Genomic DNA, 15,618 nt, shown 5'->3' with positions numbered 1-15,618 from the left:
AAAGTGGGGTGATTCATAGTTTAGATAGTATATCTAATTGTGTTAATTGATGTGTACACACGACAACACAGACACATACCCTTTGTATGCATTGCATCTGTTCTGATGACTGTTGTTTTGCCCATTTTGATGAGCCTCCTTCTTTTTACTACAGAACCAATTGTTACGGAAGCAATTGCATGTCCTCAGCACTTCTATTTTATTCCAGGCGGAATTATGCTAGTGGATTATTTAAATTATTCTTACTCCCACATTTTGAACCCATAGGCTATTTTTCTTCTTGACTCTTAGTTTTTGTGACATGATTTTCTCTACCTTTACCAGTGTCATACTGCTCTCTAGTTTATTATAATATTCTTCCAGATAAGTCTTACACACATATGTATGATTATTTGATAATAATGAAAACTTGCTTTTTAAACGTAGCATGTGTGACCCTGAGTGTGGCCCTCAAGACTTCATTATTTTCTGTAAAGTGCTTGTGATGTTGTTCATCATAGCATGAAGAGTCCCAAGCTATGACAATATTTTTATACATGGGTACAAGATGGCAATTACATCCTTTCTGACTCTTCCTAGGACAACTGTTTTTCTTGCCTCATTCTGATTCCATGAAACTTCCAATAAAACAGCTCCACTTAATGCATTGTGTGAGAGTAGAGAGACTATCTCTCTTCCACCCATTATCACATCCAAACACACACTGTAATGCATTCTTCCCTTTGCTCTTGCTTCTCACTTCTTCCAGCTCAGTTTATTCCAACTCAAGCAACTTCATGTTGTAGATGTACACAGATTCTTTCAACCCTTCCAACCTTCCCTTTCATTGTTAGCACTTTCCTAATTACCTGAGGGAGGAGGGATCTCTCACTCCCTATATTTATGATAATTATGCACCAGAGGGTAACCAAAACTGTACTGAGAAGCATCAGGCATAGCAATAGTAATATATGTTTAAAAAGCTAAAATAACCTACATTTTAGGGTTACATATCACCAATGATTTCAAAAGCCTTAAACATACCTCAATGTTTCTACATAAACTTCTCTATCTCCTCATATGTACCAGCATAAAGATAGGTGTATAAATAGATTCCCATTAATACCCAGAACGCCTGACCCTGTGCACCGTTAAGCAACCGTAGCTTTGTTCTACATTTTCAAAATATTGAACAGATTATAATGAGGGTTTGGTCTTACTATATAGTACATATTTAATCTTTTTAACAAGCTTATCAAATTGAATCACAAGATACAACTTGTTTATGCGATAAGCAAATACATGCAATATTATCAATGGACCATATCCTGGCTTAATTAGAAAAAGTCCATGTTACTTTAAATACATTTAAGGATATAATACCACACAGTTCTAATTTGAAGTTGCCATGTAGTTATATTTTAAACACTATTTTACATGACTTGAAACTTTTTTCTCTCTCTCCTACATCATATGTTGTTCTATTGATCCAGTTAAATCCAGATGCTACCAAAAATGAAAGAGTGAATAAAGAAAGATTGAGTGATGCTTGGGAAAGAGGAGGAGTGGTGGTGATGGTACAGAACACAAACAAGATATTACTTAAATTTGATTATCAGATGGTATTATGTTTATCGAGCCAATGGCTAAATTGCACCCTGGAAGGATCCTTACTAGCATTCTTGCTCTGGGCTCTAGCCTGAAGTTCTATAATGGGATCTACTTTTTCACAAAATAATGCATTTTCAAAATTCTCTTCTTTCCCTCTTCCTCTCCATCTCGCTCTTCCTCTCCCTCTCCCCCCCCCCTCCTACATCCAGGGTATGCAGGATAAAACTTCAAATCTCTTAATATTAACCTCAAATTTAGGTAATCAAGTACTAAAGAAAGTATCTGAGCACAACCTATACTGGTAGAGCCTGGACTTCATGAATTTTCTGTACTTTTGTTTTCAAAGGTATTGACTCTGCTCTCTGAAACTCAGTTTCCCAGCTTAAGTTCAAGGACAATCTTTAATATTCACACCAAAAATAAGATATGCATGGAATCATCACAAATATTTCATCAAGTATACATTTTGACATGGGAAATTCAAACTTATTGTTTAATTAATTAAGCTGTTTTTAAATCCATAGCATGAAATCAAACAGTATAATGTAAAACAACTTAATTTCTAGACAAGGAAAAAATAATTACGTCAAAATTTAATTTCACAATACAATCTAAAAGAAGTAATAAAGATTGTTTACCTTCACAAATTGTGACACCATTTCCTGAAAATCCCATGTTGCAGTAACAGCCTTCCATTCCATTCCGTATTTCACATTTTGCATTTGGAAGACAAGGTGTCTTGGTGCAATTTTGAGCGTAGAAACAATTCAGCAAAGTGGAAAAACCCACTAAAGAAAAAGGAGAAATACATATTTTCAGAAAGAAAAAGAAAAGTCTCCCCTCATCGTTCAGTTAAATTACTGCACATAAATACAAATAGTCTTCTCTCTTTCCATTTAGATTTTAAGAATTTCCCAAGGAAGCATTTAGCAAAATAACAGCAGGAGCTTGAGTAAGCAAAAGATTAAGGCATTTCTTCAATCTCAGTGTTTTTCAAATAAGTCTCCACAAAGCTAAAAGATAGTAAACAACCCAGGTTTATAAAGAAAACAACATTATGAGATCATTGGACCATAGTATCACCCTTCACCCTGAGGTGAGATACTTTTAAAGGTAACTGCATGATTGTAAAGCAATTTCCTCCTCTGGGAATGACACTATTCTAAACTCACAGTAAATTGAGTGTTTGGGTCTTTTTAAATTCAAATTTGTGTTATTTTGAGACGAAGAGCAACATATCATAATATCCAGAAGGACACATGCAATTACTATATTTTGTATGTTTTAATGATCTTTTTAAATTCTGATCTTTCTATTAAAAAAAATCTTTTACATTTTCTCCCATTAGGGGAAATTAAAATAAAACTCAACAGACTGATCTTCTAGAAATGGAACACCACACAAACATGGCCAACAAAATGGTTAAAGATTGATCTTCCAGAAATGGAACACCACACAAACATGGCCAACAAAATGGTTAAAGATTGATCTTCCAGAAATGGAACACCACACAAACATGGCCAACAAAATGCAGCATAGAAGAGAACAAGACTTATTTTAGAGCCACTGAAAATGAAGTTGGAAATGGTATTTTGTGGGCTGTTAGGAAAAAATAAGGAAAAGCACAGGCCGTTCCTTTTTTAATGTTGTCTAAGATCTCAAAACAATTCTGCTTGGGGATGGACAGTTATGAGACATGAACGTAATTTTTTTTGTTAAATATTTTCAGTCACATCTGAGATAAATTGTTCTTACTGATAACAAGAGATCCTTAAACATTTGATTCTAAATGCCAGCTTCACATAGGGTTGTATATACTGTCTAAACCATAATGAATTCGCCTTTCAAGGATGTGATTTATTATATTTCTGTACTGGATCTTCAAAATCCTATTTTTAATGAACCCAAAGTCTGGTCTGGCAGTTCCCTTAAAATTCCAAGAAAGCTCTCACAAGTGTTAATGGTATGGATTCTCCAAATTTCTTAAAGAGGTAGGGGGTTTAGAAAAAAGTTCAAAGTCTGAGACTTGGGGGTTTGAGGGACTTTGTTAGCAGGAACAAAAGGTGACTTTGTCTCTGGGCACCGAATATTGATTTTCCAAGTTGAAAGGCCAGGGAGAAAAACATCCTGAGAAGGTCTGCGTCAATTCTCATTGGAGACTTGGCCATATGCCCTTGGCACGTGAGTTCCACCTCGGAAAAATCCCATTCCCTATAAGTATAGGCAACCTCAGAGACCAGGGGCGCTGGGCACTCACCTAAGAGCGGGAGGAGTTTCATTGGCGGTGGCCGCGGTGGTGGCGGTGGCGGGAGCGCGACAGGGTGTGTGGCCGAGTACCCAGGACGGGACGCAGCTGGGCGGGCGCGGCAGGGTCCAGGCTCCGTCCCCAGTGACGCGCCAGCTTCCTCCGGACACTTTCCGGCCTCTTTTGTGTGAGTGTGTGTGTCAAGCACTGAGTCTGCTGGTCTCGTCCGGCCCCCAGCCCCTTCCCCCACGCCACCGTAACTTCATTCCCTGCCTCTTGGCTACCAACTTCCAGCACTCTTGCAGACCCTTTGCGGCATCATTTTGCCCCCAGGTGCAGCGACCAGAGTGCCACCCTCAAAGCCTGTGCTCAGTAGCTTTATAAAGCGTTTCAGAGACCCATGTAGTGTCTCTCCTGAGAGAGCACCCAGAGCTGCATAGATCTTAGGGGTCCTTCCAACAGCCTAAATTCCAGGACATTGCAGTTCTTTTATTTACTAGTAAATTTCTATAAAGAACTGCAGGCCAAGAAGTAGCCAGGAGCCCTGACTTCAAACAATGGGGCTGTCATTGCCAGTATTCAGTCCTCACTTAGTTGGGGCTCAAGGTACCAGAGTGTAAAGTAAGGATATTCTCTACCTTGACTAGAGGTTAGGGTTATTTCTAAAACGACTGAGTAAAAACAAACAAATGAAAAAACAACACCAAGTTTCAAGAATTAAACGGCTACGGAAGTCCAGAATGTTATTTCCCATTTTCAATGAAAAGTTACCCATATTCTCACCCTCCACCCCTGAACATCTGGTGCATGATGTATAGCCTTCCTTTTGTGTGTTCCCACATATGAGGTCATTGTACAGAAACTGATGATTCAGGTTGAGTTGAGACTTAGAAACAATTCTCACTTAAAAATTAAAAATAACTGGCAGGCAAGGCTAACCTATAATGAATTTTTGCCTCATGAGTTTTGCCTCAATGAGTTTTTGCCTCATTGGGGTGGGAAGTGGGGATTGACTACACAGAGGCAGAAAGAAAAATTTGGGGGGCAGTGGAAATATTCTACATCTTGAACTCATGCATTTATCAGAACTCATTGAAATCTTACAATTGGTGCATTTATTGTATGTAAATTATATTTCAATAAAGTTGATTTAAAGAAATGACTAATGTGTGTGCCATCAATATAAGTCATTTTACCTTTAACCAATTTGGCACGGCTTTGTCATATTTCATTCACATTCTGTCTAACAAACCTCTACTGAGAATCTTCTCCGTATAGGGTGTACCCTCGTTCACAAAGATGAACGAGACATGGCCCTTGAACGCCAAGAAGATTATAAACTAGTAAGGCAACAACTAAAGCTAGTCACCATGACAGGAGTAACGATGAGATAAGTACTTGTGGATAGACATATTTTCCTGGCTATCCATCTCCTTTCTAGCTTAATTTAATTCCTGCAAAAAGCTTCTGAGAGTGGTACCAACCAGAATAGATAAGGGAAATGAGGAACAGAGGTGTCCTGTGACTTGCCCAGAGTTACACAGTCTAAACGACTGGCTTTAATTAGAATCCAGGCTATTTTTCTCCTGGTTGGTGATTTCAGTCACCCTTCTATATGCCTGCTATTGTGCACCTTCAGGAGGATGTTGCAAAAATGAGAGTCACTAGTCACTGCATTTCAGAGTCTGGAAAGATAATTTAAAGGCTCTAAATGCCAAAAAAAAAAAAAAAAAAAAAAAGATTTGGGTTTATTCGTGGATAATTGGTTTTCTTTTAATGATTTCCTTTTTTCTTTGCTCCCTTTAAACACACACACATACACAAACACACACATACACACAAAAAAAAACTGGACAGTGATTCAGTGAAAAAAACTCTGGCAGCAGTCCGAATGAGGGATGTTAAGGAGACATCAAAGGCAGGGAAGCCAGTATAGTTCAGGAAATAGACTAGGAATGCCTGAACAAGGGCAAGAGCATTTGGATGGGGAGATAGGGACAGATTCCAGAAAGGATTAGATAAAGACAAAGTGATGTCAGGTTGGCTTGTTAAGGTTAAGGGATATGTTTGAGACTGAGAGAGTATGGAGGTTCTCTAGTTGTATGAGCAAAGAAGGTTGGAATCATTGAAAACATAAAAAAGATAGGATGAAGAGTCACTTTGAAGGAAAAAAAAAACCTGTACATGTAATGAGTTTACTTTATAATATAAAGTTCAAGGTATTCTATGACATACTTGTACTCCACTTATATGAAGACAGTTTTTTCCAAAGTCATCGAATATACTCATCCTTCAAAAGGCACGAACCTAGACATACTCTTTTCTGAGACATTTTATGAACAGAAACAGTACTTATTTTTAAAATCATTACCTTAAAATAGCTTACAAATTAGCTACACATGCTTATTCTTTATTATTATCCTAAAGCTAATAGAAGTAGCCAATTAAAAAAATGTTGTTCTTCTTTAACCTTGCTTAATAATTAGCAAAAGTAAATTAAAATATAATTAAAAATATTTTCCAAACTTTCTTTTGCATGTGTGTTATTAAAAAGTAAAAGTTTATTCATATATTTTATCAAGAAAGTACAAGATAACAGGCAAACATGAAGTGTTTAAGTGATGCTTATACTTTTAATATTGTTCTTTGTAAAAATCAAAATTACTTAAAAAAGTATTACTTAGAGAAGTTTATATTTTAAGGAATAGATATGAGGTAATAACTGCATAGTTTTGGATCCATTGTTGAAAAAGAAATACTTAAAATTTTTAATCCGGAGAAATATTTTAATTATAAGTGAGAGAAAGGCGTATTTGAAAGAAACATAGAACTGTAAATTTAAACTTTTATCAACAATCTTCACTTGGGTACCAGTGAGACATGTCTAACTTTTGAAGATACGACAATTACTTAGAGCTTGATTTTGGCCTAAGTATAACACATGGAAGTTAAGTCATTTTAAGCTGCCTACCCAATTATGGTTTTAATATACTATTATAAACACTCATCTTGCAATGTGAGATATTGTCACATATATGATTAGTTCTGTCTTAGGTCTGTCTATAAGATGCCAAATTCGACAGGGTTTCCTTGAAAGGTTCTGGGTCAGGTTGTAGTTTGCTATGGAAATTATTCACTGTGAAGACCCAGGTTTAGTTCTAGCTTTTATTTTCAATATATTTATTAACCTCTTTGGGGACCATTTCACCCACTATAACATGGTAATAGCAATGCCTGCCAGACTAGATCACAGCAGATTGCTAAGGTTATTAACATACATGTCAGAACTACTGGGTATTCCGTACCTTTAATGTTTAACACATCAAAATATAGGAAATGAGTGCACAAATGATGTGGAGACCTTCTCCAAAGGTGTATTTATGGTGCCCACAGAGACTGGCACCAGGAACCTATGCAGTTTATGGAGCCCCCTCCTGAGGCCTCTGTGAGAGCGTCTAATTCCTTACCTAAGTGTTAATAATGTGATTGGATTCTAAGTGTTTGGCCAGCTCTGTGACTATGCTGCTAAGTATTGTTATTACTCACAAATCATTCGATTTTTCTCAACTTATGGAAACTCTGTAACCAATTAGTTAATGTAAGTAGTTCCTCATTCCTTCATATTATCTCTATTCCCATTGTGCCGTCAATAGTATTACAATGTACCAGATAGATTTTTCCACCACAGGTCAATTTTAGACAAACCCAACATTAACAATGTACACTTAAGAAAAGGTTAGGGAGCCGGCCCAGTGGCTCAGGCGGTTAGAGCTCTATGCTCCTAACTCCGAAGACTGCCGGTTCGATTCCCACATGGGCCAGTGGGCTCTCAACCACAAGGTTGCCGGTTCGACTCCCACAAGGGATGGTGGGCTGCACCCCCTGCAACTAAGACTGAAAGGACAACAACTTGACTTGGAAAAAAGTCCTGGAAGTACACACTGTTCCCCAATAAAGTCTTGTTCCCCTTCCCCAATAAAATCTTAAAAAAAAAAAGAAAAGGTTAAAAAAATAAAAGGAAAATTTAGTTATATGTAAGGTTAGGAAGAGTAATCTGATTCCAACACACTCAATGTTGAAACCAAGGAAATCTTTACCAAAGTAGGACATCAGACCCCCACACACCAAATAACAGTACTTCCATAAATAGGTAAGGATTGAAATTCCACAAGGTGGACTTGTCTGTTAATGGTTTTTACTCTGGTCTCTTAGAACTCAAATGTAAGAAACTTTTTTTTCCCTCTTTGACACCTCAGATAGTGTCTTGAGGATAAAAGGTATGTAATAAGAAATTTGCTGATCAAATGAATAAATAAATCAATGAATATCTAGAACAGTGCATAGTAAAATTTATGAAAAATGGAATCTTTATTTTTGGAGATAAACAAGAAATTGTTTGCTTCAGGGGTCTTATATCTAGGTTTCCAAATATATTTCATCCTATTGGAATATAACACAGCTCAATCTTTTGTGTTTACATTTTTAAAAAACCCAGAGAACCCTTAGTTATTTGTAATTCATGGTTCCCAAACAGTAGAGCTATGTTTTTTGTTTTTTTTCTTTGTCTAATGTTAATCTTATGGTCTTAAGTAGTCAAGATGCTATGATTTTTCAAACCTAACTATCTGAAAATTTGTGTCTTTCTATTCTACACAGAGCCTATTTAATGTCTGTCAAAATTTTGTATCCAATGTAAACTGTGATGTTCAATAAACATTTCCACAGGCATTTTTAATAACTTCATCCTTTAAAAACAACAAAAAATAACTCTTTTTAGTATTTAAGAGAACATTTAAACATTGAGTTTCCAAAGCTATGAACAGAAACATTATTTGATTAGTTTTTATGCTACTAATTTTTTTAGTGGAAGGGGGTGCAAAGAGCATCTGGTAATTTTCAAAGTTGACTGGAAGGGAGGAGATCTGAGTTCCTTCCCAGTCTGATCATTCAATTGTTTTGTGACCTTAAGAAAACTCACTAATTCTTTCCATTATTCTGCTTAACATTTGAGAATATTTCTGTTTTGTATGATTTTTTTTTCTCTCTCCTATGGTTCCTGTTCATAAAGATTTATAAATTAACATCCAGTCAGAAACTGATATTGTTGAGCCAGGCATTGATTAAAAAATAAAAAGAAAATGTGCATTATGATGATTGTTTACATTGTAACTGACTTCTAAATTATTTTATTAATGTATTTTCCTTTCTTTGGAACTTTTCCATGTTATAAAAATATAAAACTGACCTCATTTTTTAAAAAGGGTGGTACTTTTAAACTATAAGCCATGCTAAAATCACCTTCTATTTAGTACTGTTAAACTTTGTAGCTATGATTTTAACATGCTGGAGCATTGGTTTATTCATAGTTAATTATTCTTCTTCATTGAGTTGTTGTAAATAGTATCCTGAGAGGTTACAGACACCATCAGGATGTACAAGTACTTTAAATTATTTCTTTAGGTATGTAATACATTGTACTTTACATTTCATCTACGTTTGTGTGTTCTTCAATCACTAGTTCATTAAACCTTCTTAAAATTCCCCATGATTGCTCAATTTTTTTAGGAAAATTAAACACTGTAATTATGTACTGTCCGCATAGTTCAGCTCTTTGTTAATCGCGATCATCCATTATTATTAACATCTATATTGAAGATACAAGTCTCTGGTTCAGATCTCCAGGGAACATTATTATTAACTACCTACCACTTTGAAAATTATCTTTTTATTCTTACTCTTTACTTTCTATTATGTCAGAAATCTTTAATCTCAGAGATTTAATTTTTCCATTGTAATCTATTTTATTAATATCATTCTTTGAGAAGGGATTGACTTAAAAAATAGAAAGCTATTTGGAAGTCTAAAATACGTTAGCTTATATTCATTTGTAATTTACCTTGCTTTAAAAAGTCTTTCATTAAAGGTGGACATTAGGCCATGAGTTTTCCCTGTATCTCCATTTTTAGCCAGAAAGGCATATGAATAGTACTCTTTCCAACCAATTGCTAATATACTTTTGCCTACTTAAACAATTTGAAGGATAACCATTTTCTCTGCTAATAGTCATGGTGACATAAAGGCATCATTGCCACATTATTTATTAATTAACATTTTAAAACAAGGGCTAAAATATAGTTTCGTTTTCATACATGCCTTAAAAATTACTCACAAACCAGTGACACTAGTTTTGCTTCCAAAATTCTTAAATATTGATTTTTGCAAATTTTAGATATACCAAATACTACTATTTTTTTTGGTAACATAGTATAATGACATTTAAAAAAAACCTATCAAAAAATGTTTCTTTGTCATATGAAATTAGATATAAATATTTGTTTTATTCAATGACTTACAAGAAAGTGATATAAATTTAGAATAATGATCAGTTTGGTTGATAATTCCTTTTTTTCCCTATGACTGTACTTCTAGAGAGGGAAAAAAGTATTTTAAATGATGTATTTTGCAAGTAAATCTTGTTTGTGAAATGTAAACAAAATTGTTTAAGGCGCAAAGAATAATGATATGAGACAGTTCTCACATTATTTTGTTTTTGTGACAAATGTGATTGCTGAGCCTGGAACACTGGGAGAATGAAGAGTTTTGGTTTTTCTTTTTTATTAGTAGATATTTAGGTATTTATAAGTACCTTTTCTAGTAATACATATGATTAAAATGAAAATAATTCTAAACTATAATTATTATGACATTGCTTACATGTGAAATTATTTAGTTGTGAAAGGTAAAAGTGACAGTTAAATTATCATTTAAAAAAATCACCTTTTAATCCTGAGGTTGAGATTCTTTCAGCGTTTTTTCATTTTGCCTAATTAAATTGAAAGACAAAAATAAATTTCCAATGTAAGCAGTTAACATTTATGTTAATATAGGTACTTCCTCTCCTTTAAAAAATTGAGCTACATATTAAACAGTTTCTTAAGTAATTTTAATTTGATTTCTATTGTTATTATATACTATTGGCCAATTTTTTCTTTTTTGATTATTTTAAATTTATTTTTACTAATTTCAGTGTTCTATTATTAAAATCTTCTAAATATGTCCCTCATAACCCCCATATTTGAGAGAATAAAAAAGTTTTACGTAAACTTGTAAGACAGTAATTTTGAAAACTTTATAATAATATGTGTCACTTTAAAACTTAATCCGATATTGAGTGTCTTCTTTTTGTTTTTGAAGGCTGAGATTAATATTATGCATTGCTTACACTTTTAGTACTTAGATTGTTAAGGTTGATTTATACAATTTTTAAGTCATGTTTCTTGTTTACAGAGTCCTGTTGTCCATTACGATAGCATTTGAGAGGAACCATATGATTATGGTCTTAGAGCTTGTCCTGTAAATATACCAATTTTGTTCCATTTCTCTACTATCCTGTCAATAGAATGGCTAAATCTCATCTTCTCTTTTTCTTTCTTTTTTGTTTCTAAAGGACTTATAAAGCTGTCAACAAAATGGATTAATTTTGTACCTCTGTCATTATAAAGTGTTCGATTCTAAAAAAAAGAGCTATCCTTGAATTCAACTTTATATTTACATTGTGGAAAAAGTTACTGAGAGATAATATGACAGAAGAACTTAACTGTTTTATCAGAATCTTTAAATAGTAACCTCCTGGTTCATGTTGATTGCTACATAGCACTGAAGAAGTATGTATATGGTAAGATAATTTGCCGGATGTAACTTTTAATGTATATTATCTAACTCTCAACCTAACAATCTGTTATTAGAGTATCAAATCACTCTAGCACTGAAGCATCGGCAAATATTATTATCCAAAAAAGCAATAGTCTGTATAACATGTGTAATAATTAACTAAGACACTAGGAACAATGGAATAGAAAATAATTTCGAAGTGCTCTGCTTTATCTGGAAAACTGTACTCCAGTTCACATTTATCACTGCTACAGTCATATCCGCATTGGCTTCCAGTGACTTTGTATGCCCAAGGGATGTTAGACTTCTTTATCTTCTGAAGCCAAAGGCATTGCTTCATGTACCTGGCCTGATAATCTATATCAGAACAGGAAGCACAGCACTGTCCATCCTTGACCTTCCTGCTTTTACATGTGCCTTCAAAACAGTTGAAATGGCCTCTGTTTTATAATGTATTTAAAAAAAACAAAAAGAAAAAAAAAACCAAACATTTACGATAAAGGGAAACTATTCTAATTAGGTAATTGGAATCAGGTTGCAAAAAATAAAGTAGATAAAGCTTCCATCTGATGAGTAAGTCCTAAGACAAAGGCGCTTAGCATTATTCCAGTAGAGCTCACTCTGCATTTCCCTTAGTAGCTATAGAAAGGTTTGCTCTTTCATGAGAAAACACACATGGACAGGGTGGTTAATCTATATAAAGGTGACTTTTTTTTTTCATTTAAATAAAGAAACAAATAATTCAAGTATTAATATAATTGCTCAATGTTGCTTTCAGTTGTAGCATCTGATATCCTCTATTTATTTGTTTATTCTCCACCCAGTGTTACTGAGTGTTTGCTCTATGGCATATTCTGTGTGACAGTCTGAAGATTCAAAATTGTAACATTCAGAAACCTCCCCAAATGATGCTAGGGTCTAACTGTAGGTTTTCTGGACAGTGAGCCAGCTGGGATTTGAAGACGCCTCCCTGTTTCTTCATTAGGAGGGGTTTTGCCAAACCTGACTTCCTATGAGACCCCAAGGTGGGAGGTACTTTCTCAGAAGAGTCTTGTCAACAACTGATGTTAAAATTTAGATCCTGGCACTTATCAACACAATTATCAACTGACAATTTCTTCTTCTACAACTGAGAAATTGATCTCCTACTCACCCCATTAAAAGGGAAAGCTTTTCCATGAGAAGACACATCACGTGTGATTCATGTATAGCAAGGCCTCAACCAGCAGCCCTCCCCTGGGCATGATGGGAAGACTGGAGGGCCTGTGTCTTCTCTTCTATTGCTGACCTTGGGATTGTGAACTTGTCTGGATAGGTGCTTTACTGGACATACCTTGTGGGTTTGAAGTCCAGTGAAGGGGACTCAGTCCTCTGCTCTCTGTTCTTATAGCACAATTCTAAGAAAATGGCTTTTTCAGAGGGCAGCAGACTCCTGGGAGCCTACAAATTTAGCTTTATATACCAGCTGCCTAACATTGGTTTTGACTATTAGGCCCTTGGGAGGTTACAACTCTTCCTGTGGGTGGTTGAGATAGGAAAGAAAAATTTCCTCCTGATGGAAAGCAAATCCTTAATCCAAGCTATCTTAAGTAACCAAAATGAATCCTCAGGGTAACTTTCAGGCAGTCCTGCGCTTCATAGCATAAAAGTTGGCATGGCATATTCCTGACTTCAGTAATTCTAGAGTTAAGCAAGGATAAACCAAAACCTTAATACAAAGAACTAATTATCAATAGTGGTACAAAGAATGTAGCTTCCCATGAGGGTATGGCAGGGATTGCTGGCTGCTTCCTAAACATATGTATATTTTTTTCATCTGTGCTTGAAGCTGTGAAGTTGGCCTACTAAAATAAAAATTGCATTTTCTAGTCTATCTTTCATCTGGGACTACTGAGACTAAGTTTTGGCCTTTGAGGAATAAGCACAAGCTATGAATTTCACTTTTGGAAATGTTTAAATAGATTAATTTTTTCTTCCTGCTTCTTTCATCTGCTACTTGTGACACAGTGGTAAAATCCAGAACACTAGCAGCAGTCTTGGGCTAGGAGAAAGAGCTGCAGTTTCCTTTGGTGAAGTGATAAACTAGAGACCTCTTTGAGGACAAACAGCAGATCCAGTGCCATGTCCCAGAATGGGCCACCCCTAGCTTTCTTTAATGTGATACAAATGACCTCTTACCTTGATTGAAGCATTGTTGTTTTGAAGTTTACTCTTAAACATAGGTAAACCTAATCCCAACTGATAATATTTTCTGAACCATCAATGATCTAGAATTGAGAGAGCTGGAGATGAGGACATGGTTGTTATACACTAGGACAAAAACATGGTTACCATGGCAGTCTGCAAATGTACTCTTTGTACCAACATAATTCCTAGCATTGACCTAATTTGTTCTTGACCAGGTAATGACCAGAGATTGTCAGCAAAGAAAAACAGGTGCACAGGCAGGAAGTAGGGACATTAGGATAAGACGATGCTACCACCTGACACTGAACTATAGCTTAGGGAATAAATACACATAAACACACACACACTCACACACACATGAAAATATACGAGGTCTGAGAATTAAGTTCACAAACTTGCTGCAATGATGTTACTAAGTTTTTTTGATATTAGAGGGATTATTCATTCTGAATTTGTACCAATTGAACAAACAGTCAACCACGTTTACTATTTGGAAGTGCTGAAAAGGCTGCATGAAAAAGTTAGACGACCTAAACTTTTCACTAACGATTCATGCCTCTTGCATCATGACAGTGCACCAGCTCACAGGGCACTGTCTGTGAGGGAGTTTTGAGCCAGTAAACAAATAATTGTATTCAAACACCCTCCTACTGGCCCGATCTGTCCCCCAATGACTTCTTTCTTTTCCTGAAGATCAAGGAAATATTGAAAGGAAGACATTTTGATGATATTCAGGACATCAAGGGTAATAGGATGGCATTCCAGAAAAAGAGTTCCAAAATAGCTTTGAAGGGTGCACTAGGCACTGGCATCAGTGCATAGCTTCCCAAAGGGAGTACTTTGAAGGTGACTGTAGTGATATTCAGCAATGAGGTATGTAGCATTTTTTCTAGGATGAGTTCTCGAACTTGATTGTCAGAGTATATACATTATCCATGTATATGCATATCTATGTGTACGTACAAGGTGTGATTAAAAAATATGGTAAATGTTTAAATTAAAAAATAATTACAGTAGAAGACGCAGTGTCATTAGTCCCTTCAAAATATACCCCCTTGCTTCGAACACACTTATCCCATCATTTTTGCACTTTCTGAAGCAGTTCTGGAAGTCCTCTTTCATGAGTGTCTTTGGTTATACTGTCGTGGCTGCCTCAAAGTCCTGAATCGATTCAAAACGTTTACTTTTCATGGTCATTTTGACTTTGGGGAAGAGCCGGAAGGGTAGTTGCACAGTGCCAGGTTCAATGAATAAGGTGGATGAAGACACATTGTAATTTTTTTATTTGACAGAAATTGCCGTATGTCAGAAGCAATACCTGACACGGAGTATTGTCATGATGGAGGATGATTCATGGCACACATTAAAACACCTTCTCTGAACTGTAGTTCACACCCAACCTACTTCAGTGAACAAGTTGAAACTTGTCACACACTTACTAAGGTTGAACATGCTGCTCCTATATTGAAGATCTCTGCTTTTCCGTTGGATGTCACTTGGCAGCAGTATTCACCGTAATTTTTAATCACACCTTGTTTGTGCATACTGCAGTTTCTTGAATAATGTTTCATTCAACATTCTTTTGTTATAATGTAGGTGAGGGGGAAAAAATCAATTCTGTCTGGGGCCACTGTCTGTGGGGAGTTTCCACATTCTCCCATGTCTATGTGAGTTTTCTTTGAGATTCCGGTTTCCTCCCACATCCCAAAGATGTGCAGTTGGGTGAATTCGTGTGTTTATATTGTCCAGGTCTGAGTGGTGTGGGTGTGTGAGTATACCCTGAGATGGAAGGGCATCCTGTTCAGGATTGGTCCTGCCTTGTGCCCTGAGCTGCCCCAAAAGGCTCTGGCAACCTGAGACCCTGACCTAGAATAAGCAGTTGGAAACAAATTATCTTTCTTGTTTTTATTAATCTTTCTTAAGTG

General features: G+C 35.7%; 1 protein-coding gene across 2 annotated transcripts in view; it reads right to left on the bottom strand.

The window, feature by feature from the left end:
• Positions 1–4,018, bottom strand: part of ADGRL4 (adhesion G protein-coupled receptor L4) — a 105,907-nt gene extending 101,889 nt beyond the window's left edge. For both annotated transcript variants that reach the window (XM_081057096.1, XM_081057097.1), the window contains exons 1-2: positions 3,848–4,018; positions 2,229–2,378 (exon numbers count right to left, since the gene is read on the bottom strand). In XM_081057096.1, coding sequence (XP_080913222.1) covers positions 2,229–2,378; positions 3,848–3,869 — 172 coding nt within the window. In that variant the 5' untranslated portion in view covers positions 3,870–4,018. The remainder of the gene's footprint in view (positions 1–2,228; positions 2,379–3,847) is intronic.
• Between the last annotated feature and the right edge of the window lie 11,600 nt (positions 4,019–15,618).

The sequence above is a fragment of the Rhinolophus hipposideros genome, assembly GCF_964194185.1.
Source record: "Rhinolophus hipposideros genome assembly, chromosome: 8".
Taxonomy (NCBI): domain Eukaryota; kingdom Metazoa; phylum Chordata; class Mammalia; order Chiroptera; family Rhinolophidae; genus Rhinolophus; species Rhinolophus hipposideros.
This window is presented reverse-complemented; position numbering and strand designations above follow the sequence as displayed.